The following is a 15,508-nucleotide window of genomic DNA, read 5'->3' as shown; positions in this document are numbered from 1 at the left end:
CTGGCAAATTCATGATCTTAGGCTAGAACATAACTGTATGAGGAGCAACATGAATGCAAATGTGACTGCAGAATGGTTAGCTGAAAAATATGTTGAAGAGTGGAGAAGTAATCCACACTAGAAGACTAACAGCTTCAAGGATAGAGTGTTAAGTGATTTGGGTATCAAAATTGGGTACTACAAGGCCTGGCTAGCTAGGGCAAGGGCAAAATTCATGATATATGGGTCTGCATTTGAACAGTATGCCAGAGTATGGGATTATGGCAAGGCTGTTCAAAAGTATAGCCTTGGGACTGTAGTTAATGTTGTGGTAGATCAGCTGGAGAGGCCAGAGCCACCTTTGTTCTTGAGAATGTTTGTGTGCCTGTCTCCATTGGTGAGGGGCTTTTTGAAAGGGTGTAGGCCACTAATTGGTGTGGATGGATGCCATTTGAAAGGCTCCTATCCTGATCAGATTTTGGTGGCTGTAGGAAAGGATGGGAACAACAGTATCTACCCCTTTGCTTGGGCTACTGTTGAGGTGGAGAATAAAGAAACCTGGTGCTGGTTCTTGGAGTGCTTGAAGCACTAGTAGAAAATAAGTGATGGGAAGCCCCAAATGGAAAGCGGTTTTAAAAATTCGCTTGCCATTCACCCATTTTTTTTTTAAAAAAACCTGTAATATTAAATGGCAAGCGGTTTTGGCGCGAACCGCTTGCCAATATATATAATGACAAGCGGTTTGGGATTGAACCGCTTGCCATTAGATATATTGGCAAGCGGTTCAACCCCAAACCGCTTGCCATTTAAAAAAACCCTAAATCCGCGCCCCCCTTCTTTTATTTCTCTCTCTCCTCTTTCTTTATTCTGCTCTCTCTCTCTCCTCTTTCATTTTGGCTGCTCTCTTTCTCTCTCCTCTTTCTACTCACGTTTTCCCTCTCTCTCCTCTTCTCTTCCCTCTAATTCGCCCCTTTCTTCTTTCATTTTCTCCTTTTTTTTGTTCTTTCTGATCTCATCAAATTCGAACATAACCGGTAATTTTGAGGATAATTTCGAGCAGATTTCGAGGATAATTTCGAGCAAATTTTGAGCAAATTTCGAGCAAGTTTGTGCATGCGTGTGGGTGTTCAAGTTTTTTAGGTCAAATTCGACCACGAAAACTCTAGATCTAGAGTTTTCATGGTCGAATTTGACCTTTAAAACCATAATTTGAAGCCAAAATCGGTGGTTTAGATGGTCATGGTGGGTTAGATCGGTGGTTTTTATTATTTATTTCGATTTTAGTTTTATTTTTTTTAATTTGATTTTTGGTGGTGGTCGTGGTGGGTGGGGGTCGTGGTTTGGGTAGGGTCGTGGGTGGAGGTCGTGGTTTAGGTGGGGATCTGGTTTGGTGGGTGGGGTCGTGGTTTCGGTGAGGGGTTTTTCGGTGGGTGGGGATCTGATTTTGGGTGGGGGGTCGTGGTATGGGGTGGTGGCTGGTGGCTGTCGTCTGGTGGTGTGTGGTGGTGACTGGTGGTGTGGGTGGTGGCTGATGGTCTTTGGTTGTTGAAAAGCATAAATTTTAATTGTTATTAATTTTTTTGTTAATTTATTTTTTTGTGATTGAAAATCAGAAATTGTAATATTATAACAATTAATTAATAAAAATATTAATATTTTTACATATGGTTTGATTATGTCTCAATTTAATCGAAAAAAACCAAAAAAAAAAATAAAATAAAATAAAAATTAATACCCCTAATGGGTGGCGCCAAAACCGCTGCCCTTTCTTTACAATTGGCAAGCGGTTCTGAACCGCTTGCCATTTCAATGGCTATTGGCAAGCCCCCCAACAGGGAGCGGTTCAAAACCGCTTGCCATTGGGGGGTTTGAACCGCTTGCCAATTTATTTTTTCTACTAGTGAAGCAGAGTCTAGATGACTTAGCAATGGGAGGTGGATTCACATACATGTCAGATAGGAAGAAGGTTAGTTGGGAATGATAATGTTTTATTTTATTTTATTATTTTTTTTAAATTGTCTGCATTAATGTCAACTGACAACTGTATTTTTATCTTATGTGTTAGGGACTGCTTGAAGCTTTTGAGGAGGTGGTACCCTTTGCTGAGAAAAGATTTTGTGTGAGGCATATATGGGCCAATTTCAAACTTCAATTCTCAGGGTCCACATTCAAAGAACTGTTTTGGAATGCTGCTAGGGCCACTACTTGGGTATGAATAGCTCTCAGCATCTATATTTTTGTCAGTTGCTTTATTATCTGATTGTGGGTGATTATTGTTGAATATTGTCTTACCTTGGTTATTGTTGACATATGTTCCTGACAATAGTTTGGAATGTTGCTTATTTTTGTTGCTTATTTTTGTCAGTGATTGTATGTTTAGCTCTGTTGTGTGGAATGCTTTGTGTGGTGTGCATTGTTGTTTATTTTTGATTTGACTGGTCAGTTTTGTGGTGTGAAAGGTTTAATCCTCACTATGCTGGCATGTTGTGTTGATTAGCAAACTGTTTATGAGTACACTGTGAATACACTATGCTGGTCAGATTTCTGCATAATAGCTACTCTCAGCAAATTGTTTATGAGTATACTGTGAATACTAGTTGATTAGCATGTGTTTGTGGATGTATATTGTAGGCTGACTTTGAAATTGCTATGGAATCCATTAAATTCCTGAGTGAGGATGCATATGAGTATCTAGCCAACATTCCTGCCCAACATTGGTCTAGGCATGCCTTTTCCACTAACTGCAAATCAAACATGCTTCTTAATAATATGTGTGAGACATTTAATGCCTGTATTAGAGAAGCTAGGGATAAACCAATCCTAACCCAAATGGAGTGGTTAAGGAGATATGCAATGAAGAGGCATAATGATAAGTGGGAGGGTGTGAAAAAAATTCAAGGAAAAGTGATGCCATATGTCAGTAAGGTGTTTGAAAAAATGGAGAGGGTGGCTAGGCATTGCATATTACAGGTGTCAAGGGATGACACCTATGAGGTCAACCTTAATGCAGATCAAGTCACTGTTGACCTTCACAACAGAACATGCACATGATATCACTGGCAGTTAACTGGCCTCCCTTGTGCATGGCTTTGCATGCATACTTGACAAGAGAAGTGATCCAGAGGAGTTTGTGGATCACTATTACACAAGGGAGAGGTACATTGAGGCATATGACTTGCCTGTGCAACCTATGCCAGGTCCCAAACACTGGGAAAAGGTGAAAATGAGGGAGCCACTACCTCCACCAGTCAGAGTCATGCCTGGCAGACCCAAGTCCAAGAAGAGGAAGAAAGAGAGGGGTGAGGGTGTCCCTGATCCTGCTGAGGGAAGTACACAAAAAAGGCAAAAGAGATGCCAAAAATGTGCTCAATATGGTCACTATGCCAAGACATGCACCAATGTGCCTGCAGATGTAGCAAAGTCTACTTCCCACCCTGACACAAAAGGCAAGGCTGTTGTGAACACACCTTGGGTATTAGAACAAAGAAGAACCAAAGCAGCAAGGGCATTAAACAAGGTCAGTTCTTCACACTTTTTATGTACATCAGACTCATACATATCATTTTGTTCTGTTTTTAACTTGTTGTGCTTATTTATTATGTGCAGGCTACTCCTGGTGCATCAGCAGGCCCCAATAGCATTGCTAACAAAAAATTCCCCCAAGAGGAGGCAAAAAAGAAAGTTGCAGCAGCTGCAGCCAAAGCAGCTTCCAAGGGAGCAGCCTCAAAGGGACAAGGATCAAAGGGAGCAGCATCACAAGGAGGACCATCTCAGGCTGCAGCAGCATCAACCCAAGGACCAACCACAAGGTCCAGAAAGTCTGCAGGAGCTGAGCCACGCTTGTGCAGCCAGGCATCAACAACAACTACAGCAAAGAAGAGTGCAGCAACAAGGACAAGCAAGAACAAAAATTTAGGGTAGAACACATGTAATTAGCATTAGGTATTTTGAACACATGTGAATGGTCTATTATTTTGAACAAAGAATATGTATTTTGTGTGTTGAACACATGTACTTAGCATTATATCATTTTGTGCTAAGTCACCTTTTGTTGAACAAATATGTGTGTAAATTGCCTATTTTGAACTTATCAAAGTCATTCACAACACCACATCATTCAATATTTTCAAAAACTGAAACAATAAGTAATGCTTGAAATAAGTAATGCTTGAAATTGATAATGACATTCATTGTAACCAAGTTCAAATTAAAACAGAAGCAACTACAATTCAACACATTACATAACCAAACTTGAACTAAATGTCCTGAAATCCCTCAAACTCCCCTAAATCATTCTAATAACTACACTAACTCCTAATATCATAACAACTACACTAATTGCAACTAATACAACCAAGGGCAATCTGTCAGTAGTGGCATTGCTGCTTGTCATCTTCTTCCTGTCACCAGACAAGGCCTTGCATTTTGTCTTCAATGTGTCAACTTCATTAAGCAAACACCTTCTCTGCCCAACCAAATCATCAACCTCCCTTTGCAATGAATTCATATCAGATTTCATCAGCTTTTTGTCAAGCATTAACTGATTGATCACTTCCCTTTGCCATTCAGTTTGCTCTAAGTCAACCCATTCAAAGCATTTGCATCCCCTTGTCTCAGTGTTGGGATCCCAAAATTTGCAAGCCTTGAACTTGCGCCCTGGATTGTCTCTTGTCCAAGATGTGAGTCTTGCAAGTGGCAATCCACAGTTACACTTCTTCAATTTGGAGGGGGATTGAGAATTCCAGAACATTATAACTCCTGCAAAATTTAAAAGATAAGAACAAAAAAAAAAGCATTAGACACAACAACTACAACAGCAACATCTGATACCCACACCAATGACACACAAACCTTGTCAAACTGGTGGCTGAGCACCATTATAGGGATAGCCAGGGGGTGGCCAATTCCCATTTTGTTTCTGCCTAAACTCCCACATACAATCTGCCAAGAACCCAGGATCATCAGTGGTGCCCACATGAATGGTGTATATGTCCTTATTAGGCAGCCTCCTAATCATTTTGAACACATCACCATCATCTTCTAAGTCCCTATATTTCCCTTTATAAATGTACTGGAATTTGGGAAACAAGATATCTATAGACCCTTCTACTGGATCATCCATTTCACGCAAACGATCTTCCCACTCTAGACATTTATCCATCAAGTTGTCCTTACCTATGTCTACTTCAATGTCAATCACTACACTCAAGTACTTAAATCTGAATACCACCCTATTCTCAGCCATTCTGCAATAAAATTGAACCAAAAATGCAACAACAACACACAATTTCAGATGAATTACTAACATGCGACAAAAAATTCAAAGAACCAACAATTCCCTAAATTATTCAACTGAAGAACCCTAATTTTTCCATATCAACAAATTATAACAACATAATTCAATTATGCACACTGCTGCCCATACAATTCACAATTTCAGAACATAACAACCACAACTATAACAAAATTCAGCTTAATTCCACTTTAAATTTAACATTTACACAAAAAAATAGTGAGACCTTACCTCTTTTTTTCGACAGCAGAAAGGCTTCAAAATTCCCTTCAAACTCCTCCCAAACCCTTCGCAATTCAACAATCAACAAGAAACCTAAGATTAATTCAAATTCTATGCATTAATTTCACTGTTGTTATTCTAAATTATAAACCCAATCAAATTGGGGAAAAAATAAGAACAGAATCGTTCTTAAAAAGGGGCAAAATTTACCCACTAGCCGTTGAACTGGGACCCACTAACGGAAAATATGACAGAACCTTAACGGAGGTACTGATATCTACAGTTTTGATGTTTTGGAGGTACCAATTTAAAATAAAATTTTAGATGGGTACTAAAATTCAATTACCCCCATATTTGAGGTACCAAAATCCAAATTTTCCTAGAAAAAACATAGAATTATACAAAAATTACCTTTGTGTCGTATGACACCATTTCTAAAGAAGTTGTTTCATTAAGACAAGCTTTTGAAAGTACAATCCATAACCTAATTACTCTAGCATGTATAAGTACATGCTCATTGATGGAGCACCAATATCTTTAATTGAACTCTGATATGTTGTCATGATTAAAAGATGTTTGAGGCTTCTAAACACATTTATTAATAGATTTATTTATATAGGATAAATTATTCAAACTTAACAAAAAATAAAAGTTTGGGTTAACTAAGTTTAGTAGTATGAAAAATTATTAGAAGAATTTACTTATGAAACTTATATTATAAGATTGTTATTTTGTGAAGATATTATATTGTGCATGTATAGAAAATATGTTGTGACATTCATATAATGTATGTGTCCCATCTAATAGTAATGATCGATTCATCAAATAAAAAAAATCTAAAAGTAGAGCTGCCAAAAATCGACCCGAACTGGTGAATCCGAACCGTTTCAAACTGTTTTGAAAAGGAACCGAACCGCTAAGAACCTGTTATTTTAAAACTGTAAACCGACCCGACCAGATTTTTTAAAACATGAAACTGAACTGATCCGAATGTTTAAGAACCGTTAATGAACTATACCCGTTATCAAGCCGAACTAATACAACCCGAACCGAGTACTTTTGAACCCGACAGTAACCCGACCCTTGTAAACCGAAACCGTTTAAACCTGACAAAAACCCGATGAACTCAAATCGTTTACAACTTGTAACTGGTTAGGACCGAACCGTTATATAACCCATAATAAGTTATGACCGAACCGTTTACAACCCGTAACCGGTTATAACCAAACTATTTATAACCCGTAAGTCCGTAACCCGTCATGACCGTAGGGTTTTTTTTTTGGTATAATTTTTCGATAGTAAAACAAAAGGGTTTAATTTGAATTACGAAGTATTTATATTGAATAGGTTTGGAATTTTGATGTCATTGAAACTCTTATGCTAATATATAATCGTCCTTTAACGAGTAATGGCTTAAGGAACACTATATTGTATTGAAAAAAAAAATCTGAATAAAAAGCTAACTCTAGCTGGATTTGTTATTATTATTTGATCCTGAAAATCGTTATACAAAAAAAGGACATAAAGCTAAACAACTAATTAATACTCCATATGATCTACAGAAATAACTAATTTAAGAATGTTGAGGATATACTAGATGATATACGTTAACGAAACCCGTTTAAAACTAGCAAAATCAGTTGTCAAACAAACTAAGTTCAACTCAAAACGATTTTGACCTAAATTGATTACAACCCGACCTAATTAATGTTTTGACCAAAAACCCGCTTTAAACTAACAAACCCCGTTTTTAAAACTGACTGAATTTAACCCGAACCGATTATGACCCGAACCTATTATAACCCAACTCGATTAGAAACCGACCCGAAAAGAAACTGTAATAAAAATAAACCAAACCGAACCAACCCAAAATTATTTAAAACCGGCCTGAACTGACCCGTTAATAATTCCAACCCGTTAAAAACCAACCCGTTCAAACCGAAAATCGATAAACCGAACCGTAAACCCGATTGACACCCCTATCTAAAAGTAATGATATTGTAATAAATTTTAGAAAGTGTGATTATATACATGTGTGTACTAAAAAAAATCAATTTATTATAATAACTTTATTACTCATATAAAGAATCAATTCATTATATTAATTGTTATACAATGTTTCCTATCATGATACTAATTATATGTTTAAAATATTTTTATCAAAATATATTCGAATTATATACTTGATATATATAACTAAAAATATTATGGTGAAATATTTTATATTAGGAATGAGATAGTTTAATAATAATAATAATAATAATAATAATAATAATAATAATAATAATATTAATTAAAAAAAAAAAGAGAGAGAAAGAAAGGGATTTTGGAGGGAAAATGACAGCAAAAAGAAGTGATAAGTGTCATTCCTAGTGTTTGATGTAGTATAATGTTATTGAAATTTTTTTGAACAATATCTTACATTAATTCGAATGTTTATACTCTTATATTTTCCAAATCACATTAAAAAATTTAATTGTATTACAATACTGATTTTGTAAATTAGTGTTACAATGATAAAGGAGTACTTTATATCTTTAGTACTTCGTATTTATTAGCTGGAACAACCATTAAAATAGCCAATTTAACAAACACAAATGAAATGAAGCTCCACATAAACGAGCCTTGTGATAATCATGCTCGTACACAATGTCCTCCAATGTCAAGAAAGATTTTACATCTGCCACCTTCACAACAGGGGTTGAAAACGTCGCAGTAATCCTCCAACTGCCTGCAAGGAGGGTATTGCGAGGGATCTACAAATAAAGTTTTACGAAGCATATAAAATAAGGAGTAAATATCAAAATCTGACTCGACTTAAAACAATTAAACCAAATTATCACAATTCAATTATATCATAAGAAAATAATGACATAGTTTGCCACTTACCTTCTACACATGTGTTACCAGCACCTTTGCTGCACCTATATCCCGGACAACAATTAGTAAATATAAATAAATATTTTTTACATTTTGCTCCGGCATTACCACAACTTTCAGATTTATCAACCATGATTTGCACTGCAAAAGTTTCACATATAGCATCAATCTATAGGGTTAATAATCTTATGATCTATTTGGTTTACGTATATGCAATAATAAATCAAGGTAATGAACATGAATTTGTGTTGTAAATTTATAAGAGATTCAATTCAGACACTAAGGTCCATGGTATGTATTGTCAAAGGACCTTAATTTATGATTAAAACCACATTAATTATAATGATACTTTTTTTTTTTCTTGTCAAATTACACTTAAATTCATCCTCATTACCGCCATCAATTATCAACTAATGAATCAAATAGACCATTAGTACTTATGATGATAAAGTTTACCTAATAATGATAAAAACACCTACAAATAATAATGGTCTAATTAATTGCATCATATGTGATTACAAAGAAATTACTTACTTAGAGCCAAGATGAAAAAAATGGCTACTACATTCTTCTTGAATTTGTAGAAAACCATTTTCCCTCTGCTTCGAGTGATAGATTTGGAAGACTATTAGTATATTAATTAATTAAAAATTATTTAGAAATGTTTTTCTTATATATTAGGGATTCTACTCCCTATTTATATGCAATATTAACTGGTTTGATATGTTTGAGATCATTCTCCTATGTACCTTAGCTATATATAATTAGTACTACAACCTAGCAACCAGCATCGATAGATATTGTTTAAATTTGGATTTTTTTTATTTAATTTTTCGTCCATCGATCCATTAAAATTCAAGCATGAATGCATATATTATTTAGCATTTCAATTAGTGACTTCCTGGAATTTTCCATTGCATGAATTTGTTGGAAGAAAATAAAAGTACTTGCATATCTCTTGCAGCAAATTTTTTTAGGAAGCGAACCTGTATCACAGAAGTTTAACCATACTTACATCCGATTAATCTCATGCCACATAGCAAGCTTATGGTGGGTGAGTATGGCCACATACCAAGCTTATGGTGGTTGAGTATCACTTGCATCTATAGTTAGTACACTATTTAGCTTATAAATTCATAGCTTTTTTTTTTTTAACCATCATAATTTTTTAGCTTTTTGATTGTTCAAATATCAAATTATTATTCAACTAAAAAACAATTTTTTAAGCCCAAATCATTCCGTTCCTCAAGTTATCATAGTACTAATGACCATTGCATTGTGACCTTTATGTGTTAATTCTCGACTACTTAGAGTTTTTTTTTTTAATTTTAAATAACTTAGAGTTTTTTAAGTTCTTACTAAAATTGTAATTTAATTTATAACTAGATCTCCTCATCCACCACAACATTATTTAGTCTATTTTTGAGGGATTTGACAAGTGGATAATTTATTACTACATACAACTTCGTATTTATCTTCCATTTGTTATAGATGCACTTTCCATAACACAAAAATGTCACGATATACGCTATGATAAGTGTGTATGTTATACTCTTTATTTTGTTCAAGATTCACCACTTTTTGACACTATCATCATTCATCAAGTTATTCAAAGCTCTTGGAGCTAAAAAGAAGAAAAGAGATAGAGATGAGTGATTACATCATAGGATAATAATTAAGCAATAATTAGAGTGCCCCTGATTCCTGAATCAAGGCCAACCCCTGAGGAGCACAATATTTCAGTTTCAAGATATTATGTTTTTCTAGTTCGTTAAGCAATAAGTCAATAACAATGTAAAACATTATTCCTTATCCGAATATCAAATGATATATTATGACATTATGACCAATATGGATAGAAGTTCTTCAAGTGAGAAGGCAAAAATTAATGTGCAACTTTGTTTTTTTTTTTTTTGAAAAATTGCCCAAAATAATCCCACCTTTAGGCCGTCCGCTAAAAATAATCCCACCTTTGGATTATTTTTAAATAATCCCACCTTTATACCCACCCCACTATAAATGGTCCCAACCGGTCATTTAACTTGTTATACCAAGTTACCATACACGTGGCAACCTGTAATTGGTCAAAAAAATAAAAATAAAATAAATCTTTCTTAAAAAAAGTAAAAAAAAAAAAAAAGAAAAATTTAAAAACCATCAACCACCCAAGCCAACCCCAACCCCAGGCACGCGGCACCGGCCAGCCACGCTGCTCCGGCCAACCACACGGCTCCAGCCATCCACGAAAACCCTCCGGCGTTACCCCTTCCCCGGAACCACCCCAACCCTCTCCCTCACTCCTTCCCCCGCAAAAACCCAGGTGAGCCACCGAACTCGCCGTTCCCCGATTCCACCCCGTCGACCACCCCAGCCACCATAGCCGTCTATGCCGACCTCTGTAGTACCTCAAATCGGACGCGCTGAACTCCCTTGTCTCCCGATGTCGGCCTCGCTAACCACCCTGCCCCCTCGATTTCAAACGCGCTGACCTACCCCATCCTCCGCCCCCGATTCCAGTCGCGCCGATATCTTCCGTCTTCCCCTTGGTTTGGTGGTTTTCGAATAATCTTGGGTTAATGGGGTATTTTCGAAGGGGTTTTTATCGAGGTTGGGTTGGCTAGCATGGGATGTCGGTAGGCATGGTCAGGTGGCGGCGGTTTTGGGTTTGGGTGGGATGGTGGTTGGATGGTAGTTCTAGGTTTTGGATTTGGGGTTTGGTTGGTGGTGGTGGTGGGGATGGTGGTGTGGCTGAAGTGGTGGAGCTTTTTGTTTTTCTTTTTTTCTTTTTAATTAATTTTTCTTTTTTGACCAATCAAGAGGCAACAAGTGTAAATTAAATTTTTTTTAAAAAAAAAATAACAAAAAAAACCTATTCAACCGGTTACAAGTCACCTGGGACCATTTAAAGAAGACTGTCATTAAACGTCGGATTATTAAAAAATAATCCAAAGGTGGGATTATTTTTAGCGGACGGCCCAAAGCTGGGATTATTCTGGGCAATTTTTCCTTTTTTTTCACCTTAAGATAAATTTGCAACGATTATAATAATTTTGTAGCCATTGTAATTTTTTAATCCGAATCGTTGATATATATAATTAAAACTTGACCATTAATTTTATCAATGAAAATTAGGAAAATTCATTTAAAAAAAACAAATAAATAAATAAATATGTAAAAAAAAAAATTAAAAAAATATATATATATACACATTATGGTGACAAAAGACAGTAACTTTCCCATAAACTTTTAATTTAGAGAATATGCTTGTTTGATTCTTTTATGTGACGCAAGCATAGATCGATTAGAAACTTTAAAAGTTGATGATCGAATTCCAAAGATATGTGCATCTTGCACTAAATAAAAACACTTGGTATTAACAAATACAATATTTAATTTGTTATCTTATCATCTGAATTAATGCGTACTCCATTTTATAATCACAATGATTCTGTCATGCAGAAAAATAATACAACTTGGATCAACTTTAACTTACTCTATTTTTGTAATATAATCACAACTTAGATCGACTTGGATTTTATTTCTGGAGAAGTGAAGTTACTGTCACAAAACTTAGCAATAGTAAAAATAAAAAAAAATAAAAAAAAAAAAAGGCAAAATTAGTAGGGGTTTTTTTTTCATCATTTCTTTATTTTTGTACAAAAATTGTTATTTTGAAAAAAAGTATGAATCTAAAAAAAAAAAATCCAAAAGAACTCAATAAGCATTATTGTACGGGTGATTATTACCTAATTATATACAAGTATAACACGTACATACTTAAATATTTTTATCGATGCATATTAGTGATATTACGGAGTACTAAGCTAAGACTAACAATAATACAAACACACTTATGTTATTGGTCTAAAAACTTATCCTGTAATTTTTTTTTTCGATTTACTTTATAATTAAGCAGGCATTCATCATAGATGAGAGAGAATTACACTTTGTTAAATTACAATTCATTTATTAGGTAGATATTTAGAATTACACCTTGTTACAATTCATTTATTAGGAAGAAAGAAGCATCTTAATTAATTAATTAATAGGCAATCTAATTAAAGAGACTCAAATTGTGATAATTAATCAATATTTAGGTGGTCTACAATGGCCTCCCACAATGCGGTTTCCACAGTTGCTTCTTCCACAGCATGACAAATACGTTAAACCACATACTTCCCCCACCGGCGTGCAGCTTAATGTAGAGGCTAAAAAAAACACTTTGAATTAGACCTTTGTAAATATCAAGGATTCAAGGAAATTGTATATATTAAGCATATATATTACATAACTTATCCAATATAAGTTATAAATGGAGGTTAAATTATACTTTCTCCGTTTCATAATTCTAGTCTCATTTATATCGATGTAAATCTTTAATCGCAAATATCTTTAATCTCGCACGAGCAAAAATTATAAAAATTCGATATTAATGCATTCGTCGAGACAAATAAATAAAACTAAATCTCATATGATTATGTTTGTTCTTGTATAGAGAGAGAAAATTAAAAGATTTCCTCTAATATTTTTATATATAGTCAAAAAGATTCTAAATGAAATTGAATTAACATTTTGAAACGTATTACTAAGGTATCTATCGATTCACTTGATTTTTACTTTACATGATCTAATTGTCTGAACATTTTGATAACTTTAAACTGGGTTTTTATTTCCGAAACTATATTAAATTTTGAAATTATTTTCCTGATATATGGTAAAGTTACATTACACAGTAATCATAAAGTTAAGCACTCGAATTATTAAATTATTTATATTATGATGAGCTAGTAGTCTCCTTTTTTAAAAGCCTAATTTTATAAATTTTAGGTAAACTTCAAATAATGTATCATTAAATAATAATAATAATAATAATAATAATAATAATAATAATAATAATAATAATAATAATAATATAATAATAATAATAATAATTCAAAGTTTTGCCACTTACTTTCTACACATCTTTGACCAGCACCATGACTACACCTATATCCCGGACAACAACTATCTAATTGAAAGAATACATAGTATGAACATTTATCTCCGGCAAGACCACAACCTTTAGATTTACCGATCATGATTTGCGCTGCACTGTCCAAGTTTCAAATACATCATTAACATATTAAAAATAGAGTAGTATATTTAATTAGTTAATGACAATAAAAATGAGAATGGATTTGTGTTGTAAATACGAAAACAAAAGTTATACATGCACTACAACTCATGGTAATGCTATTAATTTACTTCAAATTATTTTATTAGTTTTCTTTTTCAATTTTTTCATAGCAAAAATACACTTTAATAATCCCGACCCAATCATGGGCAATTTACTTTTAATAATCCCAATCACCTAAGGTTTATTATCTAATAATCCTAATTATTGGGGATGTGTGCCACCAATAGTCCCAATGACCGGTAACCTGTTGAAATAGTTTTTTTTTCAATAGTCACGTCTCAATACGAGAGTTGTCCAATTTTTTTAATTTTTTTAAATAAATAAAATAAAGACATAAAGAAAAAAAACAAAAAAAAAAAAAGTTTTGAAAAAAATAAAAAACAAAAGAATCCCAAATTTCCTAGCCACCCAATCCCCACCATCAAACCCTAAACCCTACCCCTAACCTCGCCGAAAATCGACAGCCACCCCCCTTAACCACCTACACCGGCCGACCGACCCCTGAAACAACCTCCCAGCCAACCCCAACCCTTAAAACTCAAATTAGTGAGGCTTTGTGTTCGAGTTAGCCCACCGTCACACCACCTCCGACGACCAAAAATCGCTTGCAAAGGTGTGATTGCAGGTGGTGGCGGTGACTTAAGTGGTTTTTGGGGGTTGAGGTTCCTGGTGGTTTTGGGGTCGTGGTTCGGTGGGCTGGTGGTTTTGGGGGTCGAGGTTGGCTGGGATGGTGGTTTTGGTGGCCAAAAGGCGATGGCCGACCGATTTGACAGGTTAGGGAGTGGGGGTTAGGGTTTCACGGTGGTAAAGGGGTGGCTGGTTTTTTTTTTTCTGGTTTTTTTTTTTTGGTTTTTTTAAAAAAAATTGGACCAATCACGTGTTAACACGTGTTAGGGTAACCTGTTATAATAGGTCATTGATTTAGTGTTGACCGGTTGGGACTATTATTGGTTGCAAACACCTCCAATAGTTAGGATTATTAGATAATAAACCTTAGTTGGGATAATTAAAATTAAATCGCCTATAGTTGGGATTATTAAAGTGTATTTTTCTCTCTTTTTAATTGAAATTTAATTTTCTTCATAAATCTTAATCTTCAATGACTATATCTATTACGTAGTAATATATACAGGATGTTGAAAGAAAAAGGGAAAAAATAAGCTATTATTATTTGGGGAGTGATTATGATAGTAGGTGAGAATGACAATTTATGTAAAAGTTATGGATTTGATGACATTGCCATAGTCATTATGAATTTATGACGCTACTATTATTCTTGCCAAATTACACTTATAATCATCATTCCTGATACTATCATAATTACCCGAACAAATCGTTAGTACTTAATGAATTGAATTAAAGTTAATTCGAGTAGGTCTAACTGTCAAACATCTACAAGAATATAACTAATTGACTAAACAATTATTAATTGAGTAATTTATAATTATATATACAATTACGAATTGAAGTAGCAAATTACCTATAGCTAGGATGAAAATTATGGCCAAAACATTCTTCTTGGATTTGTAGAAAGCCGTTTTTCCCTCCATTTTGAATGATAAAATTGGAAGACTAATTAAGCATATTGATTAAATTTAATTACAGATATATATCTCTCTTATATACTTTGCATAAAACTCAAGGATTCTCCCTATTTATGTACAATTCTAACTGGCTTAACAACTGGCATCGCTTAGAGCTAGATTGTATATCTAAATAAGTTCGGATTGTTCTTTTTTTTTTTTTTTTTTTTTTTTTTGAAGTTATCCAGTTTAAAAAATGAAGCATGCATGATCTAGCTAGTATCTGTAATTGTGTTTTGGAAGTAGTAATAAATTCGTTGGAAGAAATTAAAATAAAAGTCCAATAGTTCATCAAGTATACCCTTGGCTTGCTGCTATATATTGTTAGTTAAAACATGCTATGGTAAGTGAGTTTTATGATGATTTATGTAACCT

The 15,508-nt window shown here is 34.3% G+C and overlaps 1 protein-coding gene across 1 annotated transcript; it reads left to right on the top strand.

Moving 5' to 3' along the window:
- The first annotated feature begins 214 nt into the window (after window positions 1-214).
- On the top strand, window positions 215-571 carry LOC145607412 (uncharacterized). Its single transcript, XM_081663074.1, has one exon. The coding sequence runs from the start codon at window positions 215-217 to the stop codon at window positions 569-571; it is 357 nt and encodes a 118-aa protein (XP_081519200.1).
- Window positions 572-15,508: the final 14,937 nt, after the last annotated feature.

This window comes from Chenopodium album, chromosome 23, assembly GCF_948465745.1.
Source record: "Chenopodium album chromosome 23, dcCheAlbu1.1, whole genome shotgun sequence".
Taxonomy (NCBI): domain Eukaryota; kingdom Viridiplantae; phylum Streptophyta; class Magnoliopsida; order Caryophyllales; family Amaranthaceae; genus Chenopodium; species Chenopodium album.
Note: the sequence above shows the minus strand (reverse complement) of the source record. Positions and strands in the feature narration are given on the sequence as shown.